Source organism: Triticum urartu, chromosome 2, assembly GCF_003073215.2.
Source record: "Triticum urartu cultivar G1812 chromosome 2, Tu2.1, whole genome shotgun sequence".
Classification (NCBI taxonomy): Eukaryota; Viridiplantae; Streptophyta; class Magnoliopsida; order Poales; family Poaceae; genus Triticum; species Triticum urartu.
The window spans coordinates 497349942-497361799 of NC_053023.1; the positions used below are offsets into that span (position 1 = coordinate 497349942).

The following is an 11858-nucleotide window of genomic DNA, read 5'->3' on the forward strand; positions in this document are numbered from 1 at the left end:
GAGAGAGGGGCAGCCAAAGGTGGGCCACGCGCCTCCTCCCCCCTGGTCCGAATTGGACTAGGAGAGGGGGGGCGGCGCCCCCCTTTCCCTCTCCCTCCCACTTCTTCCCCCCTCCTAGTAGGAGTCCTACTCCTACTAGGAGGAGGACTCCTCCTTGGCACGCCTATAGGGCCGGCCGGCCTCCTCCCCTTGCTCCTTTATATACGGGGGCAGGGGGCACCCCTAGATACACAAGTTGATCCACGTGATCATATTTTTAGCCGTGTGCGGTGCCCCCTTCCACCATAGTCCTCGATAATATTGTAGCGGTGCTTAGGCGAAGCCCTGCGACGGTAGTGCATCAAGATCGTCACCACGCCGTCATGCTGACGGAACTCTTCCCCGACACTTTGCTGGATCGGAGTCCAGGGATCGTCATCGAGCTGAACGTGTGCTAGAACTCGGAGGTGCCGTAGTTTCGGTGCTTGATCGGTCGGGCCGTGGAGACGTACGACTACATCAACCAAACGCTTCCGTTGTCGATCTACAAGGGTACATAGATCACACTCTCCCCTCTCGTTGCTATGCATCACCATGATCTTGCATGTGCGTAGGAAATTTTTTGAAATTACTACGTTCCCCAATAATATAATATTAATATTTGGAAGAGCACTTGAAGGTAGTCATCTTATCAAAATGATAAGACGTAGACCTCACAGTAGTGATGGATAATCTGCAAATTATGAAGTAGATGCCATCAATACCTTGTGATTCGCAAATAAAATATGATGTAGTCATATTAAGTATAACACTTCGCAATCCTTGTTTTGAATTTACATCATGATTTGCAAGAAGAAGAAGAAAATCAATTGCAAAACATAGTTGTTGCACTTATTGTAAAGAATAGTACTAGTATCTTGGGGTCCATCGCAGATGTAATGATCGACCCATCCAAAAACATAAGCTCAATGCCTTAGACTCAACCAATATGATCTACTACTAGTAGTTATTAACCAAAATCTAAAACAATAAGCCTTGATGGCTTGTGTTCAAGTAATATTAAGTCTGATGACTCATTTGCCAATAAAAGAAACTAGAAGGGCTTAGTCTCAAATGGCGAAGGGATAAGGTTTGTCCTAATCTCTCTCTTCCCCGTACGGTTAACATCCAGTGAGGATTTTCTCCACAGAAAGAGAAATATCGCCACATCCATTTGCATCAGGAGAGAGTGGACGCGCCGGTCGTTGGTTGCCTCTGCCACCGTCGGGGAGTGCATCTACACCTGGAGTGACAGGGTCAAGCGTTGGCCGCAGGCCACCGCCTGTGGCTGTGCGGCCGCATCGTCGATCTTGCCGCGAGGATAGTCGCCCCGCCTTAGGACGGGCTGCCTCGTCTGGAGCGCGTCGCCGCTGCCACCGCCGCAAGACAGAAAACACTACTGTTGCAGCGCCGTTGCTCGTGTGGGCGCCTACCGCTGTTGCCGGAGCGTCTAATTAGACTGAAGGGCGTCGCACCAGATCCGTTGCTGTGCCGAGAGGAGCCAGGCCGAGGGGAGCGTCGCTGCGCCGTTGCGCGCCACTGCCTCCTGTCCCGCAGTGGGGTGCAACGATGAGACTCCGTGCGTGCCGGAGGATGTCGCTGCGGAGGGTCGGCCATGGCCATATCCTCGGCGCCGTCGATCTGCACGGATGTGATCCTTTTCTTGTTCTGCTCTTTTTGTTTGTAGTTCACGATTGATCAATTCTTCGTCAGATTCGTGTGAGCGCATATACATACAGGAGAAAAACAATTCATTGTTAGATTAGTAATTGATTGCAAGAAGACAAGATCAGTCAATCAATCTCCTGATTAGTTTCTTTCCTTGGAAGCGAACGAACACTCCCTCCCCCTCCCCTCGCGTCGTCTCCTCCGAGGCGACTCGGGGGTTACCCTAGCCGCCGCCGCCCTCCTCCCCCTTCCCCTACCCTCCGCCGCCACCAGAGGTGTCCTCCGGCTCGCGCGCGCGACACCAATGAAGGTGGCGGCGGGGATCTGGCGGCTCCACCTCGGCAGCGGGGGCGGCGGCCCTGGGAGGTGCGCGCGGTGTGGCCTCGTCGGCGGGTCACGCCCGCAGGTGCTGGTGACCCGGCTCCCCTCGGTCGTGTGGGCGACGAGGCGACGGCGGCCGTCGGTTGCTAGTGCGGCAGTGTCCCCCGCAGGCCTGCCGGCATCCATGTGAAGCTGCTCCTCCCTATCGCCCCGATCTGCTCCTTCCCTCGTCGGATTCGGGCTTTGGTGGTGCTAGCCACTGATTCCGGGTGCTGGTTGCGGGATGCTTGTGGGTGTGTGTGGATCTGGGGGAAACCCTTGACCGACGCGGCGGCCACATCAAAGTCGACACCTTGGGCGCCGATCTCCTCCATGGAGGCTCTGGTGAGGATCCACACCCTCCCATCCCCTCCCCTGCGTCGTGGTGAAAGCCAAGGTCCCCTGTTTCGGGCGGTGACGACGCAATGTGTCGTGGAGGCTTCGTCCGGGGATCGCAGGGGTGGCGAGTGAGCGGTGGTGGGTGTGGGGGCGGCGGGCGCCAACTTGATCTTTCTTGTCGGCATCTTTTCATGGGCTGCTAGTATGGAGGGTCCCTGCCAAGGGCGCCGGTGGATCGACACCCTCGTTCCTGGGCGAGAGGGGATCGGGTTCCCCTCTGCGGCGACAACGGTATGCCAGTTTGGTGGGAGCTGTGTGCTCCGGCGAGTCCTGCTATTGGCCCCTATTTGGTGCTATCTCTTATTGCAGGTCCCAAATACTTCTGTAACTTCGGCCGACAGCTCTCGTCCGAGGGTGTGACTGAGCCGGAGACGACGAGGGTGCTCCTGAGTAGTGTGGTCTGGGCTTGCAGATTCTGTTTCAGTTTCGCCTCATTGGCAACGTGGGTGCCAGCTATCTGGGTTCTAGGGAGAACCGATCTGTCGTCCGCCGGTGCGGCACCCTTCGAACCAGGGTGAGAGGGTAGGGGCCTTATGCGGCGACGGATCCAGATGGTGGTCATGTCCATGTTTGGTCATTCGAGGGTGGTTGCGACATCAATCCAAGCGCGGCGATGCATTCCTCGGTAGTCCTTAGTCTGTTTGCTAGTGTAGGTTGTACCATAGGGCGATGGCCATGGCGTAACGATGCTCCTGATCGTTTATGCCAGGGCCTTCGAGCTGTTTCATCTGTGCATCTTGTATCAGCCGTGTGGTTTTTTCTTTTTTTGTTTCGTTCTTGTAAAGCATTGGCAGTTTGTAATCCTGGCTGGTTGATGGCTTTGTTAATTCAAAGCCGGGCTCGACTTAAACCTTCGTTCAAAAAAAAATAGTTTCTTTCCTTTTGTACGAGGAACATCTCGCCTTCGCCGTGAATCGCGTGGTGGCCGAAACTCCAGTAGCCAACTTCTCCAGACTTCTCCGGTCATCGTCTGCGGCAATTGCAGATCGCCGGAATGGCCTCCGCTCTCGGTAGAGTTGCTGCGTTGGGAGGCTGGGTCATGGTCAGATGGCCTCTGCCCATAGAGAGGCCTTGCCTTTTGTTGCCGCTGTCGTCGGCGGTCATGTGGCGGATTGAACCGCCGGAGGGCTTCGCTTCGACGCGCCTATAGAGGAGGGCGTCTCGACCATGGAGTGCCTCAGCCGCCTGCATCACGCGCTTGTGGTGCGCCGCTGGAGCGCTGTCGAGGCCGAGGGTCCTTGTGTCCTTGGCGCCGGAGGGAGTCGCCGCCATAGCCGTGTATCAGGCCGATGGCCAGGGACGCTGGTGCCGTCGAGTTCTTGGCCTACTTGCTCTCTGGAAGAGGCGTGCGTGATAACGTGCGAAAGTAAAAATGATTGAAAGAATGAACTTCTTATTTTATTGATTGAAGAGTAGGGTATTTATACCCCTGTTACAAGGCGGTAACTACATAGGCGGTAACTAGCGGTTGCTCATCTACACAACCGACCTAAGCATGGGTTATTAGGATTTAATTAATCCTTGACACTCCCCCTAATCTATGCTTCACTAGGTGAGTATGCATCATTTTGATAGACTCCTAATATACGAGCTCAAGTGTAGAAAGGTACTTTTGATCTTATAGTTGTTTGACTCTCTATCTATTAATACTTATCAATAAAGCGATACACAATCTTACGATTTGCGAAAAACATGATGCCACCGTGGATGTTAACAACGAGTCACGGTTTTACCGTTTTAGGCATTAGATATAAGAAAAATCTGCATAACAAAACTCGACCTTACTTAAGTTGTGATGTTTCGTCACGAAGCCATGTTAGATGTTGGATATTGATGACAATTTGGTGGTGCAAGTGTAATTGGTGAGCTTGAGTGTGACGATTACTCACTTTGTGCATTTGAAAACCGAACTAAAAAACCATACCAAAAATAAATTGAATCGAATCAAATTTATGGTTTTTATGATTTCTGGTTTCGGTATGGTATGAACTTTTCGTATCGATTTGAAATTTGGTTTTTATGGTATATACCAAAAAACTGAACAAACCGAGGTAAACAATAATTTTATATTTCTTGTGATGAACAACCATACAAGTTGTCATTTTTCTTGTACATGAGTCAAATTCACTACTAAGCATGTAATTTTTTGTTGTAACATAGTCATTTTTCCCTTTTCAAAATGCTAAGCATGTCCACAACCATCAACAGATGAATCAATGCATGCATATATACTATTTGTATACACACACATATAATTATATACTATTTGTATAAAACAGTATGTGTTTTGAGTCATAAATCTACAAATTATTATTATGTCATTTTCAAATTCGTGTCAACTTTGGTTATTATGATATATACTGAAACCATACTGAAATAATTTGGTATACATCGAAACCGAATCATATTTTAATTTCATACCATATTTACCAAAGTATTAATACCGTACAAACCAAAAAACCGTATAAATTGAACCATGTAAACCGAATAAACCTTTTGCACAGAGTGAACGATTACACACAAAAAGCAATGTTTTTTCGAAGCGACTAGCAACCATTGAAAAAATACACGAGGAAACGACGAACCCCATAGGCCTCTTCTACATGCTACTAGAGTTTCCACGGTAGTATCCAGAACAGCTCTATCCAGAAAGGAAAAATTAGAGGCAAGCAGGAAAGAAGCACATCCTTCCCGAAAGGTTTTTAGATTATTTTTTGCGCAAAAAATATTTTTTAGTTTTTTTAGGGGTAAGTGTTTTTTTAGATGTTTCGGAACGGAAAATGTTCGCGGGACGGAACCGGAGAGGAACTATTTCCCGAGCCACCACACATCAAGATTTCCTCAGGCCCACCGGGCCAAGTGTCGGCATTCGCGCGGTCTGATCTCTGGCGTCCCGTCGTCCTCGCTCACGTGAGCCGAGCGACCGAGCCGAACCAAAACCTCTCGCTCCCTTCCCCCGTGGCCGTCCAGTACGCCACCGTCTTCTTCTTCCCCCGTCCCCACCCCACCACCATCGTCTCCCGCCTCGCGACTGTCCTACGCGCTTCCAGAACCCAATCCCTAGCCAACCCAACGCTAGATCCCAGTTCCCCAGCCTACTCACGGGACATGGGCGTGGATAATCCGCCGCCGATCACCGGCTCCAGCCGCGACGACGGCGCGTTCGCCTTCATCTCCAAGGGCTGGCGCGAGGTGCGGGACTCGGCGACCGCCGACCTGCAGCTGATGCGGACGCGGACCGATAGGGAGCTGGGGCGCCTCCTCTCTTCGGCGTCGGCGCTCGCGGGGCCCGGACCGGCGCCGCCGGTGGCCGCGGGGGCGCCCTTCGCGGAGCTGGAGTTGGTGCGGAAGCGGATCCAGCCCAAGATTGCGGAGCTGAGGAAGCAGTACTCGGCGACAGTGCTCGACGGATGGCCGCCAAAGTCCGGCGCCAGCCTCCGCGTCGACCTCTCTGGGATTATGGCTATCCGCAACGCCATTGTGTCCAGCGGGAAGGCTGATGGCTGTGACGAGGGGAAGAAGGAGTGGGAGGTGGTGAAGATGATACGGAACAGGCTCAAGGAGTTCGAGCGCCGGAGCCTGTCAAGTGAGATGTCTGCTGGGTTTCGTGTCCGCACCGACTTTGTGGAGAAATTTAAACTGAGCTTGGTAAGTTCGATTGTAGCATTTGAACAGTGAATGATGACGTGCACCTAATACTTGTTTATTAAACCATGTGCTTTGGAAATCGAATTTGTTATGACCGGTAGCTTTGGGATCCGTAGCAACAAAATACTACTCCCTCTGATTTTTATTTAGTTCGCGTATTAGCTTTGGTCAAAGTCAAGGTTTATAAACTTTGACAAAGTTTATAAACAAAAATAATAACATATACAATAACAAATCAATACCATTAGATCTATTATTGAATGTACTTTCATATCATATAGATTTGTTATGTTAATGTTTATATTTTTTTCTATAAACTTGGTGAAACTTTACGAAGTTTGACTTCATTCAAACCTAATATGCAGAGTAAATAAAAACGGAGGGAGTATTATAATCATGTTAAGCTCAAGTAAAACTAGAGGTGGCAGCAGCCAGATATTTTTCCCCACATTTGTTGTACTATTTTATTAGATACTCCTATTTAGATATGATAACGTTTGGTATCTAACTCATTGTTGTGAAATAAATGCACTGTATTTCTAAAATAAGATGATTTTAGGAACAGCTAAAATCAGCAATTTCAGCTTAATATCCCCGTCTATTTTCCCAGCTTGCAATGATCCGATGACATCTGTGCAGCAATTCTACCTTTAAAAACAATACAAAGTACTAAGCAATCTATGAACAATTAATGTACTAATCTGTTATTCCGTCATGTGAGCTGTGATGTTTGGTGTCAATTAAAGTACTAATGTGTACTACTCATTTTTATTGCAGAAATCTATGAACAAAGAGTCTCAGGAACCGAAGGTAATGCATAAGAAACAATGCCTGAGCTTAACTGCACTTCTGTATAGTTGAAACTTTGGTGACAATTCCGTTTTGAATACATTTCCCTAACGTGAACTTCCGTGGATTCCCTTTGCCTTGTAGTAACCTATTATGACAAAAGCAAGTCCTTTAATAAATATATGTTTAATTCTGCAAACTGCAACACATACTGGTTTAACGCCAATTTTTCAGCACCAAGATCATTACTTGTTGCAGAAAAAGAAGAAGCCAATAGATAGGATTTGATGCTTACGAATGATGAAGCAGCATAAACGTAGCTAACTTGCAAGTATGACTTCTTTTAGATGACATCGCAAGCCAATTCCTATTGATATTGCCATTACTTCAAATTCATTGACATTGAATTCGTTTTCCTTAAATACAACAAGCTGGTATGTTTCCTAAAAGCAATCCTTCTTGCTCAAAAAACACTTGATTCTGTCACTTATGCAATCCTCTGCTTGCCATTTGGTCTTATTAGTCATTGCTTAGGTGTGTTTTCTCTGAACTGAATTTGGAATGTAAAGCAGGATGCCCCGCCACTGGATCTAACTGAAATACTGGCATATCTAGTCAGGCAGTCTGGACCATTCTTGGATCAACTTGGTGTACAAAGAGGTACAAAATATAATTATTTGTTTCCTTCAACTCTTGTTTTTTTTTGTGTCGACTTTTAAAATTCTTGTTAATGTTGTGTTGCAGATCTGTGTGAAAAACTAGTGGGCACATTGTACAGTAAACGGAATGGCCGGCTCATGCATCCGCCTTTTTCAGGAGATAGATCCTTAATTGGTAGTGAGGACATAACTGATGAGCTTGATCTAAGGATAGCTAGGGTGCTAGAAAGTACTGGCTATCACAGAGAAGGTTTTTGGAACGATCCTGCAAAGTACAAGATCTCAGACAACAGACGACATGTTGCAATTGTCACTACAGCAAGTCTTCCATGGATGACTGGGACAGCTATCAATCCACTGTTCCGTGCTGCATATCTGGCAAGAAGTACAATGGAAAAAGTGACACTAGTGGTTCCTTGGCTCTGTAAGTCAGACCAGCAACTAGTCTACCCGGATAACATCACCTTTAGTTCACCAGAAGAGCAAGAAACTTATATTAGGAACTGGCTACAGGAAAGACTTGGCTTTGCAGCAAGTTTTAAGATATCCTTCTATCCTGGCAAGGTAAACATCCAACTCACATATATCCCAAGGTTTACGTCTTCACTCCATACTTTGTTTTCCCCAAAGATTTTCATTGTTCATTATCTTCAACAGTTCTCAAAAGAGCGACGAAGCATTATTCCTGCAGGGGATACCTCAGAATTCATTCCCTCAAGAGAAGCTGATATAGCAATTCTGGAAGAACCAGAGCATCTCAATTGGTATCATCATGGGAAGCGTTGGACAGACAAGTTCAATCATGTCATTGGTGTAGTTCATACAAATTATCTAGAGTATATCAAAAGGGAGAAAAATGGTGCTCTTCAAGCTTTCCTTGTTAAACATATCAACAATTGGGTGACTAGGGCATACTGCCACAAGGTACAGTGTTTTAGGTCAATTTTTGTGTTGACATCGTGGTTGCTACAGTACAACTAATAATGGTGCCTGCAGGTTTTACGTCTTTCTGCAGCAACTCAAGATCTACCCAGGTCCATCATTTGCAACGTTCATGGCGTAAATCCAAAGTTCCTCAATATTGGCGAAAAAGTAATAGCGGATAGGGAGCGTGGACATAACTCTTTTTCCAAGGGAGCGTATTTTCTTGGGAAGATGGTTTGGGCTAAAGGCTATAAAGAACTGATTGATTTGTTACACAAACACAAAAATGACTTGGAGGGCTTCAAGTTAGATGTTTATGGAAATGGCGAGGATTCACAGGCTGTCGAGGCTGCTGCTAGGAAATTGGATTTGGGCATCAATTTCTACAAGGGAAAGGACCATGCCGATGATTCACTCCATGGGTGAGATTAGAATCAAGCAGGCCGCTAAATAAACTCCCTTTTTTTGGCTATATGTTTCTAATTACTGAAGTGGTGGTTTTTCTCTCTTGCTAACTTTCAGGTACAAGGTTTTCATCAATCCCAGTGTTAGTGATGTACTGTGCACAGCAACTGCTGAGGCTCTTGCAATGGGGAAATTTGTTATCTGTCCCGATCATCCATCAAATGAATTTTTCAAGTCATTTCCCAACTGCTTGATGTATAAAACTCCAGAGGAATTTGTTGCCCGAGTGAAGGAGGCCATGTCTAGTGAACCTCAACCTTTGACCCCTGAGAAAAGATACAGTTTGTCATGGGAAGCAGCAACCGAGAGATTTATGGAGTACTCGGAGCTTGACAAAGTTCTGAAAGATAGAAATGGTCAGTGTGGAGAAGGTGTAAAGAGAAAAGGAGTGAGGAAGCTACCTTTACTCCCCAAATTCTCGGACATCTTGGATGGGGGACTGGCATTTGCTCATTACTGCGCAACCGGCAATGAGATCCTCAGAATGGCAACAGGAGCAACTCCTGGTACACGGGACTATGATAAGCAGCAGTGCATGGATTTGAATCTCTTGCCTCCCCAAATTCAACACCCTGTATATGGCTTGTGATGTGAATCTGGTTTTACTAAACTAATGTATAGTTGAAGGACTTTTCTCCCTAGGTATGTGCATACTAAGTGTTGTCCATTTCCTGTAGTAACTAATGACTGGACAGTAGATTAGTAGAGCCCATACATCTGTAAAATTTCATTAGGTTCTGTATGGCTTGTCTTGTTTGTACCATTTGCCGGTAATTATCTCCATTTTATTCTCTAAATAGGCAAGTTCATCAACCATTTGTAGAATGTAATTTACATAGACGGAAAATATCTGGTGTGCTTCACTCTACATGTATTTGCAGCATCAATATACGGTAGTCTAAAGTTCAGTGATATCTGGGAAATTCCACAAGAATGTATATTCACTGAAGTTCCACTGCAACATGTTGCTTCTGGATATCACTGAAGTTCCACAAGAATGTATAGTTAGACCAATGAGCACAAGGAATTAATATTTGGGAAATTTGGTGAGTTGTGCTGATAGTTCTTTGTGTAGACGCGGCCGCTCGCTGCACGGCGAGCTTTGAGGCGCGGCGGTTACTCCGTCCACTGGTGTGGTGGCGGCTCGCTGCATGGCGGTGGGTGGCTGGGAGGTGGAGTGCTGGCCATGTGCGGCGTCGGGGCTGCCATGGCCCAATGCTTCATGGTGATGCAGGTGCGCGGTCTACCTCAAATAATCTGTTCATAGGGTGTGTGTATGTTCAACTCGGCGAAAGCCATGCTCTGCTCAGAGCCAACGACGGTGACGCCCGTGGGCGCCACTAACCTTCTTGGAGGCATCGTTGAAATGTTGATTTCGCCACCTTTTGCTCAACTTCGGAGGAAACTCTGCTTCCAGGTCCGCCTGGAACCGATGATGGCGGCGCAACCGTGTGTCGCACCCCTTCTTAAAAGTATCATCAAGAAGTTGGCCAGGTTATTTTGTTCAGTAGGTGGGGATGTCGGTGGTGGTGGTGCGACTAGTTTGGGGTCGACGGTGGTGTGTGTTGGGGTCTGGCAACAACACTGCTCCATGTTGTTCACCTGCCATCTCTACCCTTTGCCCATCTTTGGTGGTGTTCTGTTGGGGGGCGGCGGCGCTGCCTTTGTGTCGTCCCTGTTGTTGTGCAGGCTCAAGACCCTCCCATGGTTGCCGTTGTGTCATGGCGAGCTTCGTGCTTTTGGGGTTGTCTTGGTTCATCTTTGCTCAATGACGACGCAATAAGCCTCCCCAACTTGCTAATCATTCTGAATTCCACTGGCGGAGCTTCGAGTCAAGGTTCGTGCTTGGCACTAGTAGATTGTGGGTGCACGCCGGTGCAGTGCGCTAGGTTGCTCGCAAAGTCTTGGTGTTGTGATCCTTCGACGATACCCTACATCTACTTGTGTTTCTCGTGGCGATGGTCCTTTTGCCTGCTAGCTAGGTCCTGCCTTATCTTGGGCGTCATGTTGTTCTCATCCTTTAGTAATCTTGTTACTTGTATGGTTTTCGGCCCGGTTTTCCTTATAAACAGGGTCAATTTGTTCAGGTTTTTGATCCGGTTTCCCTTATAAACTGGATCACTCTCTTGGCATAATGGCCATTTTGAGGGACTCCTCCCCTGGCGATTTCTCAAAAAAAAAGTTTTTTGTGTAGACTGGTCTGGCCGTACATCCAGTTTGTCATGAGCTTCGTGCTTACTATGAGCAAATCCATTATCGTACCATCACAACTTCTAAACTTGTAACGCCCTCGATGCGGCTATATCTCCCACGTGTCGACGCACGTCTTAGAGGCATAACCGCATTGAAAGCAATGTCGCAAGTGAGGTAATCTTCACACAACCCATGTAATACATAAGGGAAAGAGATACATAGTTGGCTTACAATCGCCACTTCACCCAATTACATGAATAAAGCATTACATCAAACAATACAATCAAGGTCCGACTACGGAACCAAAATAAAAGAAGACTACCCCAAATGCTACACAGATCCCCGATCGACCCCAACTGGGCTCCTCTACTGATCAACTGGAAACAGAACAACATAAAGGACAAGATCATCATCGAGCTCCTCCTTGAGCTTGGTTGCGTCATCTGCACGGTTCAACGGCACCTGCAAACTGGTTTTGAAAGTATCTGCGAGTCATGGGGACTCAGCAATCTCACACCCTCGCGATCAAGACTATTTAAGCTTATGGGTAAGGTAAAAGGTATGAGGTGGAGCTGCAGCAAGCGACTAGCATATATGGTGGCTACACATGCGCAAATAAGAGCGAGAAGAGAAGGCAAAGCACGATCGAGAAACTATGATCAAGAACTGATCCTAGAACAACCTACGCCAAACATTACTCCAACACCGTGTTCACTTCCCGGACTCCGCCGGAAA

At 47.3% G+C, this 11858-nt stretch overlaps 1 protein-coding gene across 2 annotated transcripts; it reads left to right on the forward strand.

The window, feature by feature from the left end:
- The first annotated feature begins 5386 nt into the window (after nucleotides 1-5386).
- LOC125538190 (digalactosyldiacylglycerol synthase 1, chloroplastic-like) lies at nucleotides 5387-9746 on the forward strand. Of its 2 annotated transcripts, none has more exons than XM_048701471.1 (7): nucleotides 5387-6093; nucleotides 6871-6903; nucleotides 7452-7542; nucleotides 7627-8105; nucleotides 8199-8465; nucleotides 8538-8887; nucleotides 8988-9746. In XM_048701471.1, the coding sequence occupies exons 1-7, from the start codon at nucleotides 5554-5556 to the stop codon at nucleotides 9517-9519; spliced, it is 2292 nt and encodes a 763-aa protein (XP_048557428.1). In that variant the 5' UTR covers nucleotides 5387-5553; the 3' UTR covers nucleotides 9520-9746. The 2 variants fall into 2 exon arrangements, with proteins under 2 accessions (XP_048557428.1, XP_048557429.1); XM_048701472.1 differs by having other exon boundaries at nucleotides 5388-6093; nucleotides 7455-7542.
- The last annotated feature ends 2112 nt before the right edge of the window (nucleotides 9747-11858 follow it).

Excerpts from the sequence above, each read along its gene's own strand:
- LOC125538190 (XM_048701471.1), top strand. The coding sequence starts at position 5,554 with ATGGGCGTGGATAATCCGCCGCCGATCACCGGCTCCAGCCGCGACGAC. Across the intron at positions 7,543-7,626 it reads TCAACTTGGTGTACAAAGAG|ATCTGTGTGAAAAACTAGTG; the intron begins GTACAAAATATA and ends GTTGTGTTGCAG. Across the intron at positions 8,466-8,537 it reads CTAGGGCATACTGCCACAAG|GTTTTACGTCTTTCTGCAGC; the intron begins GTACAGTGTTTT and ends TGGTGCCTGCAG.